The following is a 25037-nucleotide window of genomic DNA, read 5'->3' as shown; positions in this document are numbered from 1 at the left end:
TGCATTAGCTCTTTGGAGGATCTCTAGACCACCCTTGATCTTAGTGAAAGAGTGAAGGAGTTAGGAGAGCCACCAGAATGGATGGTCTAAGATGGAGTTTCAAGGTAGAGTGTATGTTTCTTTTCCAGTCTTTTCAGCCCTTAAATACCTCAGTATGATTACATTATTACATCACACTAAGTATGTGTCAACTAGAGTGATTACATCATTATAGCACACTAAGTATGTGTAAACTAGAGAACCATTATCTCATCAATCACACTGAATAAGCACCCTGCTGTAAGTATCCCTTGCTTTAAGTAGAATACAGATGGTCACAGCCTCCTTGACTTCTCAGAAAAAGGTGTGAACACCAAAAGGAGGTGGGGAGTCAGACCAGACATTGTGAGCAGGTTCCCTCTGGGCTGAAGGGTTTTATATCTTACCCAGAGTTCCCCCACTATCTTTGGCCCTCTACACTACCCTTTATTTACTTGGTCATCCAGTTACTAAACATCAACTTATCTTCTAGAAAATTGATGTTTTAACCTAGGTGATATAATAGCTAGAGCACTAGCCCTGAATTCAGGAGGACCTGAGTTCATATTTGGTCTCAGACACTTAATAGTTCCTACTGTGTGGCAGGGACTAACCTCATTTAACTTAACTTAAGCCACTTAACTTAATTGCCTCAGCAAAAATAAATAAATAAGTAAATGAAATTGATGTTTTAGTTGTTGGGAGTGGGGGAACACAACTGAAGTCTAAGTTAACACCTACATTTTCTGAGTATTGAGATAAAAGGCCCTGTTGTAGGCCAGAATTCTGTACTTGAAAAAAGGATTCTTACAAGGTGTTGTCAGTGGAACTGATAATATAATGGTTATCTAGTTTACCATGGTGATTAATAGTTCTCTACTTTAGTAATGTACTTAGTATTTAATATAATTCTGCAAGATTGACATCTATTTTACAAGATTCACACCTATGATAATGTAATTATAATAGAGTATATAAGCTGGGACCAGGCCCTAGGCAAGGGGACTATAAAGGCTTTGGACTTTAACATCTGGCTATTCTTGTGGTGATTACTCGACTGAAACCAAGGTTGATCCAGAGACCTCCAGAAAACCAACTGGAACTCTACAAGGCTCCAACCTTTCTTGTCAACCTAGCTTTTAGTCTACCTAATAGATAGACAGTCCTTTGGAGAAGGTATTTATTCCTATATAAAGTGTGAAGCTGCCTTCAGAGAGCTTCTCCAGAAAATAAAAATAGGCAGAAGTCTTCCTTTCTAAAACTTGGAACTTGAAGGGACTGATTAATACCCCAAGCCTCAGGGCTCCTCCATTACTTCCTATCATTTGGATTTGATCTTTTGACTTTTCAAGGAAGATGGCCAACAACCCAGCATCAGAGGAGAGCAAGTTGGATTCTTTTGGTAAGTAAGAATTTGTCCTCAAATTCTGCCTGAAATTCAATTACTTTTCTCTGGGTGACCTGGGAAAACTTCTATATGGTATTTCTATGGTTTGGTTGAATTTAAACTTAACTTCTTCTGTTAGGGGCTAATTTTAGAGTCAGCTATAGAAGGGTTTTTACAAGTTCAAATTTCACCTCAGTTTCTGTTTTAGGATACAGTGCCATGACCTTGGTACTTGGGGAAAAAAAGGTCAGTGAATGAACTAAGTCTCTAACTAGGTCTATAATCACATTATATAGTTAATTTTTGACATTGGGAGTCATTGGAAACTGGGCTCAATCCCTCTCTTCTCTTCTGTTTTAATACTCTATCCATTCTCCAAATCATGCATGCAATTTTTTTTTTTTTTTTTTACCAATTTGTGTATTATAACACCCAAAGAGAATGCAAAATACTGAATGAATTAGTAACCAATTTGCTACAGTCTTAGGACATGAGACATGAACAGTTATATTTAGAGATTTTTATAACAGATTATGACAATAATGGTGCATGCTGATCTCTTGGGGTGAGGTTGAGGGGAAAGCAGAAGGATTCAGTTCATAAAGAAATGGTTTCAGAGATGGGAAAACCTGACTAAAGAGTTGCATGTAAAATATATGGGCTGAAATAAAGAAAGTGCTAAATTCAAACACCAACTAGTCATTTACTCTAAATCTGACCTACTAAGGGAAGAAAATACTTTTGTTTGTGTAATCTAACTCTCCAATTCTTTTTCTCCCTTTCCCTTAGATTACAGTTCCAAGCTAAGAAGAAGAAAACGTACAGTATTAAATGAAGAACAAAAAAATATTCTTGTAAACTATTTTGCAAAGAAGCGCTATCCTGGCATAAAAGAAAGAGAGCACCTTTCAAAGTTGACCTGTATTCCTGAATACCAAATAAAAGTAAGTAGAAAGCTTATGTCTATGCTATAGATATGGAAATGACTAGATATAGATATATAGATGTATACATATATGTATGTATCTTCAAAATTTTTGTATAGATAGATTTAGAGGGCTGGAACTCTGGAGAAGTATACTTGAAACAAGGATACTTACAACAAGGTGTTTACTCATTGGAATTTGTGAGATAATGGTTCTCTCATTTACATATACTTAGTATTTAGCATGGTGATGTAATAGTTCTATAGTCGGCACATACTCAGTATGCTGTAATGATATAATTGTAATAGGGTATTTAAAGGCTGAGAGAACTGGGGACAAAGTCAGACTCAAACTGAGATTGGTTAAGACTGGGTCAGACAGTCAGACTGGGACAGACTGAGACTGTGAAAGACTGAGATTGGATCAGACTGTGACATACACAAACTGTGAAGGAGACAGAGTGTGAAGGAGACAAAAAAGACCTTGGACTCTATTCCCGTACATCCTTGTGACGACTATCCTACTGAGACCAAGGCCCATCCAGAAGACCTCCAAAAAACTATCTCAGACATTACAGATAGAAGGGGATCTTTCTATAAAATAAAATCCTACATTATCTCCCCTTTCCATATACCAATGTCTATAGACTAATGTTTATTTAGACACATTCATTAGGTTCTCCTCTCATTCCTCACTGCGGAATGGAGGAAACCCTTAGCTTCCTTTTTTTTTTTGGTTTTAAATAGAATATTTTATTTAATAAGAAATCATCCCTTCCATTTCCCAATACTTTCTTTTTTATTTTATTTTATTTATCATAGCTTTTTATTTACAAGATATATGCATGGGTAATTTTTCAGCATTGATAATTGCAAAACTTTTTGTTCCAATTTTTCCTCTTCTTCCCCCCACTCTATCCCCCAGATGGCAGGTTGACCAATACATGTTAAATATGTTAAAGTATCTGTTAAATACAATATATGTATACATGTCCATACAGTTATTTTGCTGCAAAGAAGAATCAGATTTTGAAATAGTGTGTAATTAGCCTGTGAAGGAAATAAAAAATGCAGGCAGACAAAAATAGAGGGATTGGGAATTCTATGTAGTGGTTCATAGTCATCTCCCAGAGTTCTTTCTCTGGGTGTAGCTGGTTCAGTTCATTACTACTCTGTTGGAACTGATTTGGTTCATCTCAATGTTGAAGAGGGCCACGCCCACCAGAATTGATCATCATATACCAATACTTTCTTTTATATCCAACAAATAGGCCTTTATGGTAACAAAAGACAATTAAAAAAAATTAAAACTTTGACCACATATAATAATATAAGCTTTCTTCTGTGGTTCATCATCTCACATGAGTCATCTTCATAAAATATTTGTCATAGCATCAATTTGTGTTCTGAGGTCTTTTGTTGTTTTCCCTGATTTTTGCATTCCCAGATACATTAATCTAAGGTAACAGGTGATCTGAATTCCCTTGGAAGATTCTTTCAACTACACTGAGATCACATCCCAACTTCTTGGAACTACAAACAGGGGTGCCAAATGATGGACATCCCCTGTATTTCTAATTCTTCACTATCATAAAAAGTCACTATATTTCTGCATAGATTCACTGCTGTTTTTTTGTCTCTTTGAGATACAGATATAATGGTGGTACGCAATACCACTTTAAAGAAACAAAAAATATATCTTTTTAATCACAAGATAAAAAACAATTTGAAGTCAGGTTAACAGATATCATTATGTTTTCTACTCCCCACTCAGGTTTGGTTTCAAAACAGAAGAGCCAGGTATCCCATACAACCTAAAAGGCGAGCATCTAAGCATTCCACCAACTCAAGAAAACGGATGTGCCTGGAAAAAGTACCTCTAAGTCCAATTCTAGAAGAGGATATCTCTGAGGAAAACCTCGTGACACCCAGTGCATCCAAGTGTCTTTCCTGGGCAGGTGAGCCTGGGCAGGAAGCTGGCCCAACGAGGAACTGCTTCTTTGAGAGGAAGAGTGCAGCACCAACCACTGAGAATGCTTGCATGGATGGATATGGGAGTTCCCCCAAACCTCATTTTGTCTCGTTCCAAACAATGAGACCAAGAACTGAACTTCGACTTGGTGATCTCCCAAGACCAGTGTCTCAGGGAAGCTCCAAGAAGTGGGCATCTTCCTGGGCCATACAGGAAACAAAAGGGCCAGAAAATTATGACTCTTGCACCTCCTTTTGTGGAGAACTGAAGCCACCTATGAAGCAGCAGGAGCAGCAGCAGAGACATACAAAGGACCAATTTTATGGATGTTATCATCCAGTGCTTTTCCAAGACAAACAGGAGCCCTCACATCAGCCCAAGAATCATCTTACATTGCAAAAGTTGACCCGATCCCAGCATCAATCACCACAGGTGTTGCAAGGGCATACACAACTACTCTCATTAGTGAGAAAGAAGGAGCAACGAAAAGAACTGTTGCCTTCTTCTAAACAGCAAGAACTGTATCCCACTGATTTATACAAGAGAACTGTTGGATGTGGGTCCACATTATATCTTCATGGTGGACATCTGACATCCTCAATAGGTAACATGACAGTCCCCATGGGTGATGTGGCTGCCACTCAGAAAGCTGTGATTTCCCCTCAGGGACATCTGACTGACCATCAGGGAAATGTGGAAACTCTCCTGGGAGATCTCACTGCTTCTCTGGGAGATGTTGCTGCCCCCCTAAGAAATCTGACTGTCCCCTTGGAAGATGTGGCAGCTCTTCTAGGAGATCTGACTGCTCTCCTTGGAGATGTGGCTGCTTCTCGGGGACATCTGATTAAAAATGGGGGAGATGTGATAGCTCTTCTGGGAGATCTGATTGACCTCCTGGCAGATGTGGCTGACCCTCAGGTATATCAGACTGACCCCCAATGAAATCTGAGATACCAGATGCCATATTCACAAATATTAGGCTTGTAGATGACTTATTCTCTGTGTTAAATGATGAATTCCAAATAACATGAAGATTATGAATCTTGGCTTATTCAAGGAATATGCATACCATGGGGTGATAGACACTTATAAAATCCTTTATTTTGCTTTGTCAATTCAGGGTATATTGATTATGTGAGAGCTTGAGGAGGTCCAGGACCAAACTGAATGTTTAAAAAGTGTGATTTGTTTGGGGTTTTTGTATATTTGTTAGTTTGTGTTCTGTGGAGTCTGTTTTTATTTCAGGGGGCTTTCCTGGAGCAATTTGATGAGAATTATAATTTTGTTTTGTTTTTTTTATTTTCAAGGATAGGTTTCTTTCTTTCTTTTTTTTTGTTTCTAGTAAAGGCCTTTCAAGATCATTTTGACAGGCATTTTTCAAAATGATGTTTTGAAAATGCATGAGAAAAACTACAAAGAATTACAAAAGAAACAAAAGTTACTGAAAATAAAAAAAATTAAAAATTAAAAATGTTATTCTTCATTCCCAATTCATAAACCCACTGGAAATCTTTCCTAGGGAAGAATCCTGTCCTAGGGTGTATAGATTGTTTTATCCAAAAGATACAACAAGGGCTCGTGTAAAAATACATAATTTTTTTCAAACTTCCCACATTTCTGCCCCTCTGCCCTACTCTTACTTGTTCACCAAGCTAGCCAAGCAATACCTTATAGCTTACCTCTTCAAAACAGAGAACAATTTATTTAAATGTAATTGGTACTTGTATTATGCTGACCAAGTTAGATAGGGAAGGATTTAGTCAGTCATTAGTGGCTAACATTTATATTAATAGGAGCTCTTATGTACGTAACTCATGTACTTTGGGATTTCAAATAAAAATACTTTACATATCCTAATCCTATGGGTATAATGAGAAAAATTTATATTAAAATTTATTATTTTAATTATTTATTATCATTTAATTAATTAAATTATTTAAATTTATATAAAATTTATATTAAAATATGAGGCTATGGTCACAGTACAGATAAAAAGATAATGTACATGACAGCAAAGAGAGTGTGAAGGAAAATTGATTTCCTTGAAGAAGTTACCCTCAATTTGTTGCCACTCATTCTCAAAGTATTAATGTCAAAGTTTCAAAAACTTATGAAAAAAATAAAGAACCAAGGGCAGCAGGTGGCAATGGATGGAACACCAATCCTAGAGTCAGGAGAATCTGAATTACAGTCTAGCCTCAGAAACTTAATATCTACATGATCAAGCCACTTAACCCCAATTTCCTACAAAGCAAATAAATAAATAAAAGAAAAAAAATCATTAAAACATAGAGAACAATGTGATGTTTGTAAAATGCTCTACCTATTTTATCTCATAAGGTTCTCATAGAAATCTTAGAAATTAGTAGGTATAACAATGGTTTTATGTTGGATACAACCTGTGGTCTCCCAGGGCAAGAAAACAGACTGAAGCCATTTCCCTTTACTCAAGCAGATGGATGCCTTCTCTGCACATGAAATTCTTAGGAAGTGGCCTAGATGCCATTAAGCTTCATTGTCTTGGCCACCATCTCAGTCATTAAATTGCAGAGATAGTCCTTGAATCCAGGTCTTCCTAGCTCAAAGATTAACTCTCCATGCACACTAGCATACTCCATCTCACAACTAATTTTATCTCCATTTTTTATACATGAAGACACTGAGGCTTAAAGAAGTTCAATGACTTGCCCATGGTCACACACCTACTAAGAACCAGGATCTTCCTGTACCTTATCCACCACTCTAATCACTGTCTTAAGTTTAGTGTAGCTCTGGCCCAGTTCTGTGGTCTATTCCAAAATTTTGGGCACATCTTCCTAGAGCCCTCAACAAACAGTCACAAACATTTATCTCCATCATGTGCAAGACTCTGCTACATGCTAACAGAGATTCAGAGACATTAAACCCATCCTTACCTTAGCTCAGAATCCACGATTGGAAATGAGACAAAGAGTAGGCAAACAGAATTCAGGAAATATACTCTGAAGCCATGTATCAAGAAAACTAGTCTTTGAATCTATGAAAGTGGATGCCTTCATCAGTGGTCATTTTTTCCAGAGTAAGTTTTTTTTTTTTTTTTCCCCAAGGACATCACTTGACAGTATAATTCCCTGAACTCAAATAATACTCAAAGATGGGGACAAATGTCTCTGTCTACTTCTCTCTTGAAGTGTGAGCAAAAGCAAATCCCTTCTTTCAGTTTATTCAGATATAAAGATTTGGAGAGAAGTGTCTTAGAGAGATGACCTCAGAATTGGGAAAACTCTTAGGACCGTGTTGAGTTGAATTGAATGCTTGCAGTAGGAATTGAAAGACAGAGAATTGGATAGGGCGAGCAAATATAATAAAGATGTTACCTAAACTAATCTATTTATTTAGCACTATACCAATCAGACTCCCAAAAACAGGATGATTTCAGAAAGGCCTGGAGAGACTTAAATGAACTGATGCTGAGTGAAATAAGCAGGACCAGGAGATCATTGTATACTTCAAAAACAATACTATATGATGATCAATTCTGATGGATGAGGCCCTCTCCAACAATGAGATGAGCCAAATGAGAAAAAATAACAACAAAGTTTATATGGAAAAACAAAAGATCAAGAATTTCAAGGGAATTAATGAAAAAAAATCTAATGAAGGTGGCCTAGCTGTACCAGATCTAAAATTATATTATAAAGCAGTAGTTACCAAAACCATTTGGTATTGGCTAAGAAATAGACTAGATCAGTGGAACAGATTAGGTTCAAAGGACAAAATAATCAATAACTTTAATAATCTAGTGTTTGACAAACCCAAGGATCCCAGCTTTTGGGATAAGAACTCAATGGCTGACAAAAAATGCTGGGAAAATTAGAAATTAATATGGCAGAAACTAGGCATTGACCCACACTTAACACCATACACCAAAATCAGGTCAAAATAGGTTCATGACCTAGGCATAAAGAATGAGATTATAAAGAAATTAGAGGAACATAGGATAGTTTACCTCTCAGACCTGTGGAAGAGGAATGGCTTTATGACCAAAGAAAAACTAGAGATCATTATTGATCACAAAGTAGAAAACTTGGATTATATCAAATTGAAAAGTTTTTGTACAAACAAAACTAATGCAGACAAGATTAGAAGGGAAACAATAAACTGGGAAAACATTTTTGCAATCAAAGGTTCTGATAAAGGCCTCATTTCCAAAATATATAGAGAATTGACTCTAATTTATAAGAAATCAAGCCATTCTCCAATTGATAAATGGTCCAAGGATATGAACAGACAATTCTCAGACAAAGAAATTGAAACTATTTCTAGTCATATGAAAAGATGCTCCAAATCATTAATAATCAGAGAAATGCAAATTAAGACAACTCTGAGATACCACTACACACCTGTCAACTTGGCTAGAATGACAGGGAAAGATAATGCTCAATGTTGGAGAGGATGTGGGAAAATTGGGACACTGATACAGTGCTGGTGGAATTGTGAATACATCCAGCCATTCTGGAGAGTGATTTGGAACTATGCTCAAAGAATCATTAAACTGTGCATACCCTTTGATCCAATAATGTTTCTACTGGGCTTATATCCCAAAGAGAAGGAAAAGGGACCTGTATGTGCAAGAATGTTTGTGGTAGCCCTTTTTGTAGTGGCCAGAAACTGGAAACTGAATGGATGCCCATCAATTGGAGAATGGCTGAATACATTGTGGTATATGAATGTTATGGAATATTATTGCTCTGTAAGAAATGACCAACAGGATGATTTCAAAAAGGCCTGGAGAAACTTACATGAACTGATGGTGAGTGAAATGAGCAGGACCAGGAGATCGTTGTATACTTCAACAACAACATTTTATGATGATCAATTCTGATCCAACAATGAGATAAGCCAAATCAGTTCCAACAGAGCAGTAATGAACTGAACCAGTTACACCCAGCGAAAGAGCTCTGGGAGATGACTATGAACCACTACATACAATTTCCAATCCTTCTATTTTTGTTTGCCTGCATTTTCGATTTCCTTCACAGGCTAATTGTACACTATTTCAAAGACTGATTCTTTTTTTTTTTTTTTTTTTTTTTTGTACAGCAAAACAACTGTTTGGACATGTATACGTATATTGTATTTAATTTATACTTTAACATATTTAACATGTATTGATCAACCTGCCATCTGGGGTGGGGGAAGGAGGGGAAAAATTAGAACAAAAGGTTTGGAAATTGTCAATGCTATAAAATTATCTTTGCATATATCTGGTAAATAAAAACTATAATTAAAAAAAAAGGTAAAAGAAAAAAAAGAGAATTCAGATACTTCTGAGTTCAATGGCACAATTCTTTGGAGCTGACATTACACTCTTGAAAACAGTAAATTTTTTGGAGAGTTTGGAGGAAAATTTGGACACAAATACACTCTTGGTGGGGTTCTAAAGTGATCCATCCATCCATCCTGGAGAGCAATTTGCATCTGTGCCCAAAGGGTAATCAAATGGTGCATATCATTTGATACACCAATAACTCTTAATATATTTCTATCCCAAAGAGATCATAAAAAATGGAAAAGGACCTACATATACATAGATATAGCAGTTCTTTTTGTGAGCACAAAGAATTGGAAACTGATGGGATGCTCATCAAGTGGGATATTATTGAATATGTTGAAGTATATAAATGTAATGATTAGAATACTTTTCTGATCCAGATAAGAAAGTGCAGGGCTATACACCAAATCTCTGAAAGCACCCTATTACTTTTCTGCTCCATTTTTGCCAACTTTCTGTCTGCTCAATTTATTCTCCAAGTTGCATATCCTCTCAGAGAAGCACTGTAATCTGTTAATATTAATTCTTCTAATAGTGTTTTTTTCAATCAGGGTAATTAAAATGGACCAAATTCACATCAAAGAGCCAAACCAGAAGACTCATGAAAAATGCTTAGTAAAACTGATAAAGGAACAGTTCCTAGATATAGTGGAAAGAAACTTCACCATGGCCGCCAGCAGATGGCACAACATCAAGAATTTGTTGCAAAAGTGCTAGTCCCTATAAGAAAAAGATAGCAAGGTTTAATTCTACTACATTATATGGATAACTTGCTGGATGCCCAAAAGGATGCTTTTATCTTTGAGTAAGCTTTATAAGAAGTGATGAGACAATTAAAATTGCATAATTTGGAAATAGCCCCAGAGAAGGTATAAAAATACCCTCCTTTTCAGTACTTAGGCTTTCAGGTTACAACAGATAAGACTACAAAAAATTCAGATCAGAAAAGATAGATTAAAAACTTTAAATAATTTCCAAAAGCTTATAGGTGACATAAAATGGCTTCACCCAAAACTAGGATTATCTAATGAACAATTGACTCCTTTATATGATATTTTGAGAGGAGATTCAAATTTAAATTCCCCACACCAAATTAGTCATCAAGAAAGCACTGCAAACATTTGAACAAAGCACTGAAAAGACTCAAACAGGTCGTATAGACTTAGAGAAAGGATTAATCACAACATTGTTAGATACTCCTGAATATTACGCTTTGATATTACATCAAGAAAAAAACTATTGTAGAATGGATGACACCACCCCAATGCAGTTTAACTCTTCATTTGTCTGGTATGTTACTGTGATAGCCAGGTTATTATTCAAGGTTGTCAAAAGGACCATTATTTTGACTGGATGTCCTGTAATTTCAATATATATCTCCTTTTTTCCACAAGACTCCTCAATGCTTTGTGTCAGATATCATTAGAATGTCAGTAATTGTTATAATTTCCCTTCTCTTATTTATATGGCTCTCCTGTACCTAATGCCAAATTTTATTCTACATGGGCCTGGATGATATCCAAAATAATTACTGACAAGCCTATTTCACAGGGTCTTAATGTTTTTACTGATGCTACTAAGCATAAGAAAGTAGCTTTTTTTTTGTCCTTCTCTCACCCCAAAATATGTGTATGATATTTCTTTTAAGTCTACACAACAAAAATGAATTATTTACTATTTTATAGACTTTAAAGATTTGGCCTATGGACATTAATTTACTTTCTGACAGTGCTTATGCTATTTTTGCTCTAAAGCATTTAAAGATAGCACATATTAAATTTCAATCAACGTCTATATTTGAATTATTTGTTGAAGTACAGACACAATTAAGAGCACAACATGGCAAAATATTTCCTTACCATATACGGTCACACACTGACCTCCCAGACCCCTTATACACTGCTAATGGAATAGTAAACAAAATGCTTGTGCTTAATATCCTGGAAGCACAGGCTACAATAAATTTCATATGACTGCTAAAGCATTAAGGACATTGTATCCCATTACAAAACAGGAAGCTAGACTAATAGTAAAGCCCTGCATATCTTGTGCTTCTTACAAAAAACCCCCATAGATCTTTTACTTACTAACCCTAAATATTTGGCAAATGGATGTTAGACAAATACCATTCTTTGAGACACAAAGTATGTGCATGTGTCAGTGGACATGTACTCTGGTTTTATTGATGTTAACACTAGCAAATCTGAGAGAATTCAGGCCTGTGCCGCTGTACAACTCATGGCCTTTCCAATTATGTTAAAAACTGACAGCACTCCTGCCTACACTTCAGCCCTATCCAAAGCTTTTTATACAGAGATGCATATTTCACATGTCACTGGTATCCTTATAACCTTATAACAAGTTTGATTTTGAAACACCATTATTGAGACATCAATATATTTTTCCAAAAATAAAAAAATGGGAACTAATACTGGGTGGCACTCACCTTCACAACAACTTTCTTTTTGTCTTCACCATCAATTTTTTGACATTTGATGACAACTTAAGCCCCACAGACAAGTTTTATCCTCTTCTGTCAGGCACCATCCCCATTATGCTAACTATTAGCGTCATGTGGTAAGACCCCCACACCAATATATGGTATGGACCATCCCTCATACTGACATGGGAATTAGGGTATATTTCTGTTTCCACAGATGATGGAGAAGAAAAACGGATTCCGAACAGACACATCTGTATCATTGAGGATAAAACAAAGATCCCACAAGATTCAATAGCTGTTAAAATGTCTCACCCTGCAAACTCATGAGGTTCCCTACTAGAGGTGACCATATGAAGAGAAGAAGAGGCCTAAGTTCTGTTGGGACTCTTATAATGCTATTTATATTCCTCTATGCAGACTCAGACAACAGCCACACAATATTGGACTTACTTTCCTTTTCCACCATGGGTATGAACTGTGTCTTAGGAGGACAAACTTACTGATATCACTACAAATAATACTATGCTGTTAGGGGGAAAATAAAATCTATGGAAATCTTAAACCTGACAGATTTTAACTTCACAGGAAAGGTTAATTGTGTTCCCATATACTTTGATAAAAATGTAATTGAAATCTAGTGTCTTAAGTTAGTATCACATGGAAAATGGGTAAAAGGACATACTAAAGGATTGGGAAAATATTTGGGGAATAAGAATACTGTATATTGCTTCAATAGCCATTAATAAAAACAATAGTTTCATTAGGTACCCCCAAAATACCATCATAAAAGGACATTTCCACAACATGGATCCAGAGCTCATCATGGGAGGAATGCTATAATTTATATCCCACTGTCACTGCAGATGGTCCTTTAACAAATATATTATTTCATCATGGAGGAGATTATACAAAGCTTGGTTTATCACACACAGGAACACTAGTGAAGGATCTCATACAAACTAGAGATGGAAAAGAATTCCCTGGCTTGTGGAGAGCTTTTTCTAGTCTTGATAGAGTGAATCATACAAAATTTGAAAGTGGCATTTTTATAGGAGGAAAAAAATCTTCTATATAAGCTTCCATAAATTACCGTCAAGCATTCATTGCTCCTGGAGATAAGCAAGGAGAATTGTCTATAAAACACAGTAATGTACTGGGAATATTTAACATTACCTGCATGAATTGCTTTTTAACATCCTGAATAGATGATAGCACGAAACAAGTTATGATTATAGAACAACCTCTTTTGCTATTTTCCCTACTTCACTGAATCATTCCTGGTATCAATCAGCAGATCATTCATTACAAATGATATCTAATGCCTTAGTGAAAAAGACAAAATGATTTGTTGAACTTATAGGTATAAGGCTTCTTAACACATTAATTACTTCTACTGTTTCATCTGTAGTTTTGCAAATTGGCATACAATAACTTGCCTTTGCTGAAGAATTAGCAAAAATGTTTCCATTGCATTTCATGAACAACAGAAAATATAGACTTATACAACAAAATAGATTCATTAGAAAAATTGGTATTGTATCTGGGGAATGAAATAGAAATAATTAAACAACCAGTTCATGTAGCGAGCTGTTGTCTCCAGAAGCTGCCAGATCACTCTCTGGGAAGAGATCTGCTGTGTCTTCTACTCAAATCTCTCCGACAGATTCTTCTTCCTGTAACGAACCGTTGTCTCCAGGCAGTTGCTGTTAACTCTTGTCCAGAGAAGTGACTTCCCTTCCTGCAGAGAGCCCCGTCAAGCCTGATGCAATGCAGAGTCTTCTTCTATCTCTGGGTGTCCTCTCTTTTATCCTCCCAGAGAATGGGCGTGGGATAATGCAAGGGCTTCTGGGAAGAACCACTTCAGCCAATGAGCTTGCTCCTTCTATCAAGTCAACCTGAGTTCTCACCTTGTAATTGTCCAACCTGAATTCTCACCTTGTCACTATCCAGACAACCTGAGTTCTCACCTAGTAATCCTAAGAGGTTCACCTTTCAGATTTGTGTAGAAGGAAGGGATTTGTGGCTAAAGAAAAATTTGAGTACATTATTGAATGCAAAATTTATAATTTTGATTAAAATCTTCAGAAACCTAAAGTGAAGAGACTGGAACTCTATACCCAGAACCAAACTTTCTCCAAACATGGCCAAGTTCACAAAGCAGGAGAATGGATCCTAGAACAGGGACTGAAGTCTACTTTTTTTTTTTTTTTTTTTTTTTTTTTTTTTTTTTGCCTCTCCAGCCCCATGACATGCAAGGATAAGACACAGATAGTAATCAATTCAGCTCCATGGTGCCACACTTTGGTGGTCCAGTGTGAAATCCAAGTTATGTCAAACTCTCTGCAGAGAATCATTCTTAATCTGCCAGAAATCCCAGTCATGTCCCTGAGGTTAAATCCTCCCCATAAAATCTACTTATTGGCCACCCCAAGATGGCTGCCTTCCTTTGGGTTAGTCCACTATGGCACTCCACTTCATGATATCTTTTCCTTTCTCTTTCTTCCTCCATACCACATGGTATCTCTTTTAACTGCACCATGCTTTCCAATCCCACTTCTCCTCATATCTAATTCTTTTAGTGTGCTAATTCTTTTTCAGGATTTAGCTTGCTGGCTAAGGGCATGCATCATCTTCATGGAGTGTTCCCTTTCTCTTGGCAAATAGCAAGTTCCATTAAATAACTTGCTCTTTCCATCATTAATTATTAAAACCCCTTTCTCTTTTCTCCCACTCTATTTCATATTTACTATTCCTGGTGTCTATTCTATCCCTCCATTTTGGGTTGTGAAACCACTTCTTTTGGTGCCAGCCAAAATATCCTGCTCCTCTCTGTTCCCACCAACATTTTCTGTCTGTCTCTTCTCTCTCTCTCTTTCTCTCTCTCTCTCTCTCTCTCTCTCTCTCTCTCTCTCTCTCTCTCTCTCTCTCTCTCTCTCTCTCTCTCCTCTCTCCTCTTTCAACATACCATCTCCCCCGTTTCTAACAATCTATCACATCAATAATCCTTAGCAATCTTAGGTTTCAATATTACTATAATATACCACAAATAACTTAATTAGCAATTTCAGAATCTTTATAAGTGATAGCTTAAATAGACATAAACATAGCCTACCTCAAAAATGGATAGGAATTTCATGTAATTTATTGTCAAGTTTCCAATTTTAACATACATGCCAATTAAATAGTTATTTTAAAAATCAATACTTTAGTTTGTGATATTCGAACTGAATGATCCATTCAAACTATCAATTGCTTTTGCAAATCAATCTTTCTTGTCTGTTGTTTTTTAAATCACCTTTTTAAAAACTTTGAGATTGATAATGTAGATAATATCTAAATAACTTTGAGCCAAATTTCATAAAACTTATATACATATATATGTATATATATTTCTAGCAGAGCTCACAAAATATTGAAGCATAGCTCATAATTTTTACAAATTACCCAAAACATTTAGAAAGCAATCTATTTCATCTAATTAGGAGATACAAACATGTGACCTCTTAAGATGTTATCAGAGAACTTTGTTTAAAAATCTTTTTTTAAACTTAAAACCAAATCAAATACAGATTTAAACTTCTAGTAGTAATACTACAATATTAATACACACCTATTTTTAAAAATCTTATTCTCAAATGCATCAGTTGAAAGTAATTCTATGAAATACCATTTAAATTTAAAGTATTTTAGGTCACATTTTGGGGAAAAAACTCCTTTCCCCCCCAAAAAAAAACCCTCCACTATCCTAGACTGCAAAAAGTCTCTGAATTGTCAATAAACTATTGAGACCTGAAATGGAGACACGGGCCCTTGGGAGCAAAATGGCTATGTCTCCTATTACCTCTAATAAATTTTGGACTCTTCCCTATGAAGTACTGTATTGGGAAGAGGAAACAATTTTAAAGTGTGAAATTGATTTCCCCAGATTTCCCCAAGCTATATAGAAAAAGAGCACACTATTTTACAGACTCCAGAATCCCCTGAAAAGAGTTTTGGGACTCTAGGGGGTTGGAAAACATAGGGACCTATATAGAGAGAAACAGACTGTCTCCAGAGCATAGAGTTTGGGGAGACCCTACTGTTCTTTGAAGAGCCTGGACTGGACTTAAGTCTACAAGTATTTGCCTTGCTCATTTTCAGTTCCTTCTAAAAAGAGAAGCTTGAAAGCTTAAGAAAATTCAGGTTACTTTGCATCAAGATGCACAAAACAAGCACCTTTAAATTAGAAAATGGCCATTTCTTTTATTTTGCAATTCATCTTGCTGAGAGAAATGTAGAAGACAAAATAGACCCACATACATGAAAACACAAACTGCATTTAAATTCCTTTTCTTTCTGTCTAGTACAGAGTTTTTCCTTCCCTACTTCCAAAAAAGAATCTCTTTTCTTCTGGGACCCCATTTCTTTACTTCTTTCCTAGAGTTTCTTATAAATACATCTCTTGTGCAGATGCTTCCTATGAAGCTCTACACACTCCAGTGACCCCAGATTACTAATATTTACTCAACTTGAGTTGAGTAACCTGTCTCTCTTAGGACTAAATGACAGCTATGTCTTAGAAGTTTCTACTTCTTGGTGCCATTAAATTTCCCATCTTACAAACCTGTCTGACACCTTGGACCCCATAAGATCATCCCAGCCACAAAGGCAATACTAGAGATGTCATGTTCTTACCTTTGCTCTATGCATAGAGTTTGCCTGGCTGTTGCAGAACCTACTCCAGATCCATTGCTGTTTCCTTGATTCATTAGTGAACTTTCTTCATGGTCCTCAGATCTTTGGACAGTCTACAAGGGGGAAAAGCCTCAAATGAGCCACAAGGCCATTTAAATCAATGGCACACATCTCCTTGTACTTCTATAGGGCCACCCTGAACTTATGATGTCTAGATCGTGGATGAGCCCCCATTTCTAAGAAACAAAATATCTTGCCAAGAATTGTACTGACTCACTGATGAATGTAGGAAAGATTTATTTTACATTCTTGCCAGAATGGGTGCTTAGGTGAATAGACACACCTTTGAAACTCCAAGGTAACATTTTATTTCCTACCCTTAGCACAAGTCCCTTCCCTGATTCTCCATTAATTGGATGTTACAGAAGTTACAAGACATGAGTCTCCACCCCTTGTTACATAATCAGTCCCTGTTCCCAAAGGAACTTCAATTAGGGGAAGGGTAACAGAGGAGAGCTAAGGGTAAAGAACCAAAAATTCTTTTCAAATATCAGGCAAACCAGCCTTATTACAAAAGTCAATCTCCACTCCCAAGTATCTTACATTCTTTTAACTTCACCCTTCTTCATGGGTTTCAGTTTTCTGATTTAACTTTCATTTCCCCAATTTAATTTTCATAATTGTGGAAAACAAATGTCCATCCATTTATCACATCTGGGACTCTCTCTGGAAGAGTAAATTCACAAGTCCAGTTCCATCCCTAAAATTTTAAAATACTTTTTTACAAGGCTAGCATGTGAATAAAGTGGGAACCCACTTTACGCCATCTGTGAAAGTTGTTTTTCCCAATGCTATTCTCTGTCTGCATCTTAGAACTATCAACTTAGTGTCTGGGGGCACTGAATTTGAAGGAAGCCTTGTCTTTCTCTCCCAATCTCCATTAGTTATCTTTCTGGACCATATACATCATCACATCCTTATGTCTAGGGCAACCAACAATGGAAAGGAAGGCAGATGGAGGGGCATTGTTTCCTACATTCAGCTTTGCACACACCAGAGCCAATGTCAACCCAACGAGAGTAATAATATCAACATCTATGGCAAACTTTGAAGTGACAAGTTGAAAACCTTAAGAGAGAGAGGAGCTGGTAAATCTGGAGGCAGTACACATTGGGTGAAAAGCACACAACTCTCCTGAATCCATTTTAACCTTACCTTGGTCTATGCCTAGTTTCTGCCATACTATTTTCCTATTTAATCAGCAATTTTTATTAAAGAGTGAGTTTTGGTACCAGAAACTGGGGTCTTTGGGTTCAATAAACAGTAGATTGCTATAGTCACTGACTGTTGTTTCTTGTGTACCTAACCTATTTCATTGATCCACCACTCTATTTCTTAGACAGTAGCAAATGTTTTAATGACTAATGCTTCATGCTATAGTTTTAGTTCTGGTATAGCTAGGCCGCTGTCCTTTGAATTTTTTTCATTAATTCCCTTGATATTGTTGACCTTTTGTAATTCCAGATGAATATTATCATTCATCAGAATAAAACCAATGAAGAAGCAAAGAAAAAATAGCAGCTTTGAAAAGGATGCACCATATTTATTTATAGGATTTCTTGAAATGGAAATTTATTGTTATATTTTTATTTCTCTCAGGTTCAATTCTTTTTTTTTTCTTTTCTCATTTTGTATTTAAGTTTGAAATTTTTTTTTTACAAAAAAACTTCAGTTGTTTTTGTTTTGTGTTTTACTAAATTAGCAACCAAAACCAACATTGTTCACATATTTTTGGAGGGAAATGCAGATAAGGAAAGAAGGATTTAAAAAGGAAGAAAGACTTGACATCTTAGGATAATCAATTTAGCACCTGGTAACATCAAAGGTGAAGAAATCCTTGTTCCCCACTATCTGTGCACCCCTGGCCTTCCTCATCTTGGCATCAGCCTTGTAAAAATCAGAATTGTAGGAATGAGACATGAACTTGAATTCACTGATCTAGGGAAATCCTAGATGGAAAAAAAATAAAATATTCTTCTAATTAATAAGACACTTTAACATCTTCAGTTATTTTATAGATTTGGCTTCTCCTAACCCTTGGGTTACCAGATGTTTTAGGTTCTTTTGACCAATCTCAATTTTGTTTCTAGCAAAATAACCTTTCAATTGTTGGGTAAGATTATAATTGAAATTCAAGGTCATATGTACTTTTCTTGGGTATTTAAATAAGAGGGTCCATTCTTCCATGACTTGGTTGTTTAAATAAGTGACTTTTTCCTTTATAAAAGGAAGGAAGGAGGTATTTGGAAGAAGCTCCTACCTTTTCTTAGAGTAGAGCATAATATCTTTCCTTTGGCAATAAATGCACTACGGAAAGATGACAAGTGATGCTTCAAACCATTACAAAGAAAGAGACACAAAGAGAGTGAAGAAAAAGACTGTAGGGGTAAAGAAGCTGGTGATTTGAGATGAATGATCCCAGACCTGTGGAAGCACTAAGCAAGCTTGAGTACCTGTCCCTAGTGTCCAAGGGGTGCACAGAGCTTGACATTCACTTGGGGATCAACAGTAAGGACCTAGATGAATTTATGATCCATCTTATGGAAACAAATATCACCGTTAGCACTTTTCAAGCATTCCTCACTAAAAATGGTGCCAATTTCATGCATTCTCTGAAAAGCAACTTGTTCTGCCTTGTATAAACCATGCTGCCCCCAGCAGAGCATTCTAGTAACTCAGATCTGGTTGTGAATTCAAAGACAGAAAAGCAGAAGCTTGAGGAGCTGTTCCCAGCTCTTTGTCGAACTGATAATCCTACAGTTTGGACCATGCTGGAAGATGATGAGGATGTAGCTGTGGATGTTCTCACAGAGCTAGAAGTTCTCATGTTCAATGCTGCAACACATAAGAAGCAGAGAGACTCTGAACAATGGGATAGGGCAAAGAAGAAGAAAAGGAGGTGAAATTGAAGCCGAGACAGTTACCCCAAGTGGAGATTCAGGTCCCAATCAAGGTTACATTCTAGGAGTAATCAAAGCAAAGCCAGATGCTGATTTAAGAGCAGAAGCCAAAGTCCTATGACAGACAATGAGGACCATAATTGATATGGGGAGAAGAATTCGAAGTGATAGTGAGACAAACACGTGTACTGGCCTCCTCTTAAAGAACCTTCCACGGGCAAAATTTTAAATGGCAAAATAACCAGTATCATGTAGTTTGAATGTTTGGGGCAACTAGATGAACTAAGGAAATGCTAGGAAAGGTTAATTCACTCCTTGGAGCTTCATGAGCAAATCAAAGTGGCTGATATTGTGAGCAAGAGCCAGAGGTTAAGATTTTAGTCCTGTGTTTCACTGGCACCAAAACCAGACTGAGCATGAAGGATGTGGATCAGGACATTGGAGAAGATCTGATCCCAAACCAAATGAGGAACTTGTTGAGGAGACCTCTATGAGAAACCCTGATCCACATATCTCTTCCTCCCCAGTGCCCCAGAAGTGGAAGAAGACAACACTTTCCTCCCTCAAATTTTAGATTTGAGAAATGGGAACTCAAACAGATGATTGTGCCAAATGAACTTGATGTCTGGGGTAACTCCTTAGGCTGTCAACTACAACTGTCTTCTCTGCTATGGGCCTAAAACCAGGTATTCTGTTCTCCTGCAAATGCTAATGGCTAACAGGATCCCAAAATTGCCTTACTGTACTCATCAGGTGTGAGTACAAGGAAGCAAAGAAAACCTTGGCATTTTTTCAAATAATGCATAGTGTTTCTTATATAGGTTTTCTTAAAATGGAAATTGTATTTATATCGAAACATCTCTTAGAGTCTGATGTATATCTAGCAATGTTTTTAGTTCCTCCCCCAATCTTTGGCACTTTTCAAGCATTCTTCACCAAAAATGGTGTCAAAATCACAGTCTCTGAAAAATCAACTTGTTCTATAATACATGTAAAGACTTGGAAAGATATGTGTAAGAGATAGTTTTACAAAAATAGGTGGAAAGATAGTTTTCAATATTCATTTTTACAAAACTTTTTTTTCCAATTTTTTTCTCCCTCATTCCTTTATCTCCTCTATCTCAAAAATAAAAAAAGCAAGCAGACATAGGTTAAACATGTGGAATCCTTTTAAATATATTTCCATATTTCTCATGTTGATCAAGAAAAATCACACCAAAAGGGAAAAAAACATGTAGTATTTTTACTATAAGGAAAGGAAATAAACAAAAAGTGAGTATATTATGCTTGTATTAATATCCAGTCTCTTTAATTCCCCCAGATGTGGATGGTATTTTCTATCTGAGTTAGTTCTTTCCTTCTTTTTTCCCCTTCTTACAAATATTCTATCTTGGGGGGAGGAGGAAGAATGATATAAGGGTAAAGAAGCTGGGCTTAAATTAAGAGTAAGCTACAATAAGCTATGACTCTGTACCTTCTTAAGAGTTAGACAAAATTGTGTACTTGAGTCCAAAATGTGCTCAGCTTGCTGGAGCTGAAAGCAGTTCAAAAAGTTGTCTCAGACCAGCTTTTTATAATCTCCAATTTGGCTATCTTTCTTTCTTTCTCTAATTGAGGATTTTTTATTTTCAAAATATATGCATATTTTTAACATTCATTTTTGCAAAACTTTGTGTTCTAATTCTTTTCCTCCCTTCCTTCCAACCTCTCCCCTAAATGGCAAATAACCCAATTAAACATGTGCAATTCTTCTAAACATATTTCCACAAATATCATGCTGCACAAGAAACATCAGATCAAAAAGGTAAAAAATGAGAAAGAAAACAAAATGCAAGCAAATATTTTGCAAGATTTAACAGCTGTTACAACATCTCACCCTGTAAATTTGTGAGTTTCCTTACTGGTGGCAACTATCCAGAAGGAGAAGGCAGAGAAGAAGCTTAAGTTCTGTTGGGACTCTTACAATACTGTTTACAGTCCTCATCATGCAGACTCAGACAACAGCCACTGCACAATATTGGATTTACTTTCCTTTTCCACCATGGGTACAAACTGTGACTTGTCTTGGCTGCAAATCTATATTCTTTGCCACCTTGGAATTAGATTCTAAGCACTCTATGCCTTAAAAATTGAGGCTGCTACATTGGGTGTAATCTTTTTTTTTTATTTTCAAATTTAAAAATTATTGAACCTTTTTATTTCTAAAACATATGCAAGACTAATTTTTCCCCCTGACTTTTGCAAAACCTTGTGTTCTAATATCTCCCTTTCTGCCCACCCCCTCTCCTAGATGGCAAGTAATCCAATACATGTTAAACTCGATAAAATATATGTAAATAGACTGCTAAAGGGATTCATTATTCTAAAGCATGATACTGAATTGATTTGGAATCCCCAGGCTAGAATAGTACTGGGGAAGACTTGGCTGCTTTGATTAATACAATAATTTAGGACAATGCCAAAAATTCTTGATGAAAAATCCTATCCACATTCAGAGAGAACCAATAATTGGAGATTGAATAATGTTTCCACTTTTTTTTTTTACTTTGCTTTCTTTTCCTTTTTTTATTGGCTAATATGGAAATGTTTTCCCTAACCCTCCTTTTATTTTTATTATTTTTTTAAATTTTGTTTATTTTTTAAAAATTTTATAATTATAAAGTTTTTTGACAATATATATGCATGAGTAATTTTTTTTATAACATTATCCCTTGTATTCATTTTTCCAAATTTTCCCCTCCCTCCCTTTACTCCCTCCCCTAGATGACAGGCATTTTACATGTGTTACAGTATAACCTAGATACAATATATGTGTGTGTAAATACAATTTTCTTGTTGCATGTTAAGTATTGGATTCCGAAGGTATAAGTAACCTGGATAGATAGACAGTAGTGCTAACAGTTTACATTCAATTCCCAGTGTTCCTGCTCTGGGTGTAGTTATTTCTGTCCATCATTGATCCACTGGAAGTTAAGTTGAATCTTCTTTATGTTGAAGATATCCACTTCCATCAGAATACATCCTCATACAGTATTGTTGTTGAAGTGTACAGTGATCTTCTGGTTCTGCTCATTTCACTCAGCATCAGTTCATGTAAGTCTCTCCAAGCCTCTCTATATTCCTCCTGCTGGTCATTTCTTACAGAGAAATAATATTCCATAACCTTCATATACCATAATTTACCGAACCATTCTCCAATTGATGGACATCCATTCATCTTCCAGTTTCTAGCCACTACGAAAAGGGCTGCCACAAACATTTTGGCACATACAGGTCCCTTTCCCCTCTTTAGTATTTCTTTGGGATATAAGCCCAGTAGTAGCACTGCTGGATCAAAGGGTATGCACAATTTGATAACTTTTGGGGCATAATTCCAGATTGCTCTCCAGAATGGTTGGATTCTTTCACAACTCCACCAACAATGTATCAGTATTCCAGTTTTCCCACATCCCCTCCAATATTCATCATTATTTGTTCCTGTTATCTTAGCCAATCTGACAGGTGTATAATGGTATCTCAGAGTTGTCTTAATTTGCATTTCTCTGATCAGTACTGATTCGGAACACTCTTTCATGAGTGGATATAGTTTCAATTTCACCATCTGAGAATTGCCTGTTCATATCCTTTGACCATTTATCAATTGGAGAATGGTTTGATTTCTTATAAATTAGGGTCAGTTCTCTATATATTTTGGAAATGAGACCTTTATCAGAACCTTTAACTGTAAAAATATTTTCCCAATTTGTTACTTCCCTTCTAATCTTGTTTGCATTAGTTTTGTTTGTACAGAAACTTTTTAGTTTGGTGTAATCAAAATCTTCTATTTTGTGATCAATAATGACCTCTAGTTCTCCTCTGGTCATAAATTCCTTCCTTCTCCACAGGTCCCAGAGGTAGACTATTCTCTGTTCCTCTAATCTATTTATGATCTCATTCTTTATGCCTAAATCATGGACCCATTTTGATCTTATCTTGGTATATGGTGTTAAGTATGGATCCTTATCTAATTTCTGCCATACTAATTTCCAGTTTTCCCAACAGTTTTTTTCAAATAATGAATTTTTATCTGAAATGTTGGTATCTTTGGGTTTGTCAAACACTAGATTGCTATAGATGTACCCTTTTTTGTCCTTTGTACCTAATCTGTTCCACTGATCGACTGGTCTATTTCTTAGCCAGTACCAAATTAACCTCCCTTTTATAATGGATACAATATTGCTTTATTACTCCATGGCTGGGGGAGGGACTCAAAGCGGAGAGAAAATTTGTAATCCAAAATTGCAAAAGAAAAAAAAAGGAAAAAATTCTTTAAATTCAGCAGTGGTGAGAAAAAATCTTCTTAGCCCAAAGATTGACATAATGAGAGTGTTGAGAGGAAAAAAAAAACAAAGCAGGTTCTATAACAAATAGAAAAATAAGAGAACATGCAGAAATACAGATGGAGACTTCTCAGTCAAGTGATGACAATTATTACTCAAGAATTAAGTTAAAACTTGCCACAAGAATTGTGAACTGATTCAACCACTCTGGAAAACAATTTGGAACTATGCTGAAAGGGCTATTAAACTGTGTATATCCTTTGATTCGGCAGTATTATTACTGCGTATGTATCCCAAAGAAATCATAAAAGAGGAGAAAGGACCCATACATACAAAAAATGCTAATAGCAGCTCTTTTTGTAGTGGCAAGGAATTGTATATTGAATGGATGCCCATCAATTGGGGAATGGTTTAGTAAGTTATGGTGTATGAATGCAATGAAATATTGTTCTATTAAGAAATGATGAGCAGGTTTTCAGCAGAACCTGGAAAGACTTACATGAACTAATGCTAAATGAAGTGAACCAGGAGAACATTATAAGATTGTGACAGTTAAGATTGTGTGATAATCAACTCTTATGGTCTTAGCTCTTCTCAGCAACATTGTGATAGAGGACAATTCCAAAAGATTTGTAAAATGAATTTTCTATTTTCCAATAGATGAAAATCCAGAGAGAGAACTGTGGAGACTAAATACAGATCAGGGCATACTATTTTCACCTATTCTTTTTTGTTTGCTTTTTTTCCCCTCATAGTTTTTCCCTTTTGTTTTGATTTTTCTTTCACAACTTGACAAATACAGAAATATGCTTAAAAGAATGTCAATGAGGTGTTACTAGTGGTAAGTGAGATCTCTCAAGGTGTCAATCTGATTTCCCAGGAGATTAGGTGCATGTCCCTGTGGGGCAGGACAATGTTCCTAATGAGGCAATAAGTTCCCTGGGAGACACATATCCATTTAGAAAAAAGAAATGTAGATCTAAGCCCAACAATTTTCTTAGATACACAATGAATATCAAGACAGT

General features: G+C 36.1%; 1 protein-coding gene across 1 annotated transcript; it reads left to right on the top strand.

Annotated features, from left to right (window-relative positions):
• Positions 1–255: 255 nt before the first annotated feature.
• LOC141553818 (uncharacterized) lies at positions 256–5630 on the top strand. Its single transcript, XM_074285274.1, has 4 exons — positions 256–279; positions 1371–1420; positions 2195–2349; positions 4105–5630. Exons 2-4 carry the CDS (start codon positions 1375–1377, stop codon positions 5242–5244), a joined length of 1341 nt encoding a protein of 446 aa, XP_074141375.1. The 5' UTR covers positions 256–279; positions 1371–1374; the 3' UTR covers positions 5245–5630.
• Positions 5631–25037: the final 19407 nt, after the last annotated feature.

Source organism: Sminthopsis crassicaudata, chromosome 2 (assembly GCF_048593235.1).
Source record: "Sminthopsis crassicaudata isolate SCR6 chromosome 2, ASM4859323v1, whole genome shotgun sequence".
Lineage (NCBI taxonomy): Eukaryota > Metazoa > Chordata > Mammalia > Dasyuromorphia > Dasyuridae > Sminthopsis > Sminthopsis crassicaudata.
This window is presented reverse-complemented; position numbering and strand designations above follow the sequence as displayed.

Bases quoted from the DNA above. Each gene is read 5' to 3' on its own strand.
- LOC141553818 (XM_074285274.1), top strand. From the start codon at position 1,375: ATGGCCAACAACCCAGCATCAGAGGAGAGCAAGTTGGATTCTTTTG. The intron at 1,421-2,194 runs GTAAGTAAGAAT...CCTTTCCCTTAG, and splicing joins GAGCAAGTTGGATTCTTTTG to ATTACAGTTCCAAGCTAAGA. The intron at 2,350-4,104 runs GTAAGTAGAAAG...CTCCCCACTCAG, and splicing joins TTCCTGAATACCAAATAAAA to GTTTGGTTTCAAAACAGAAG.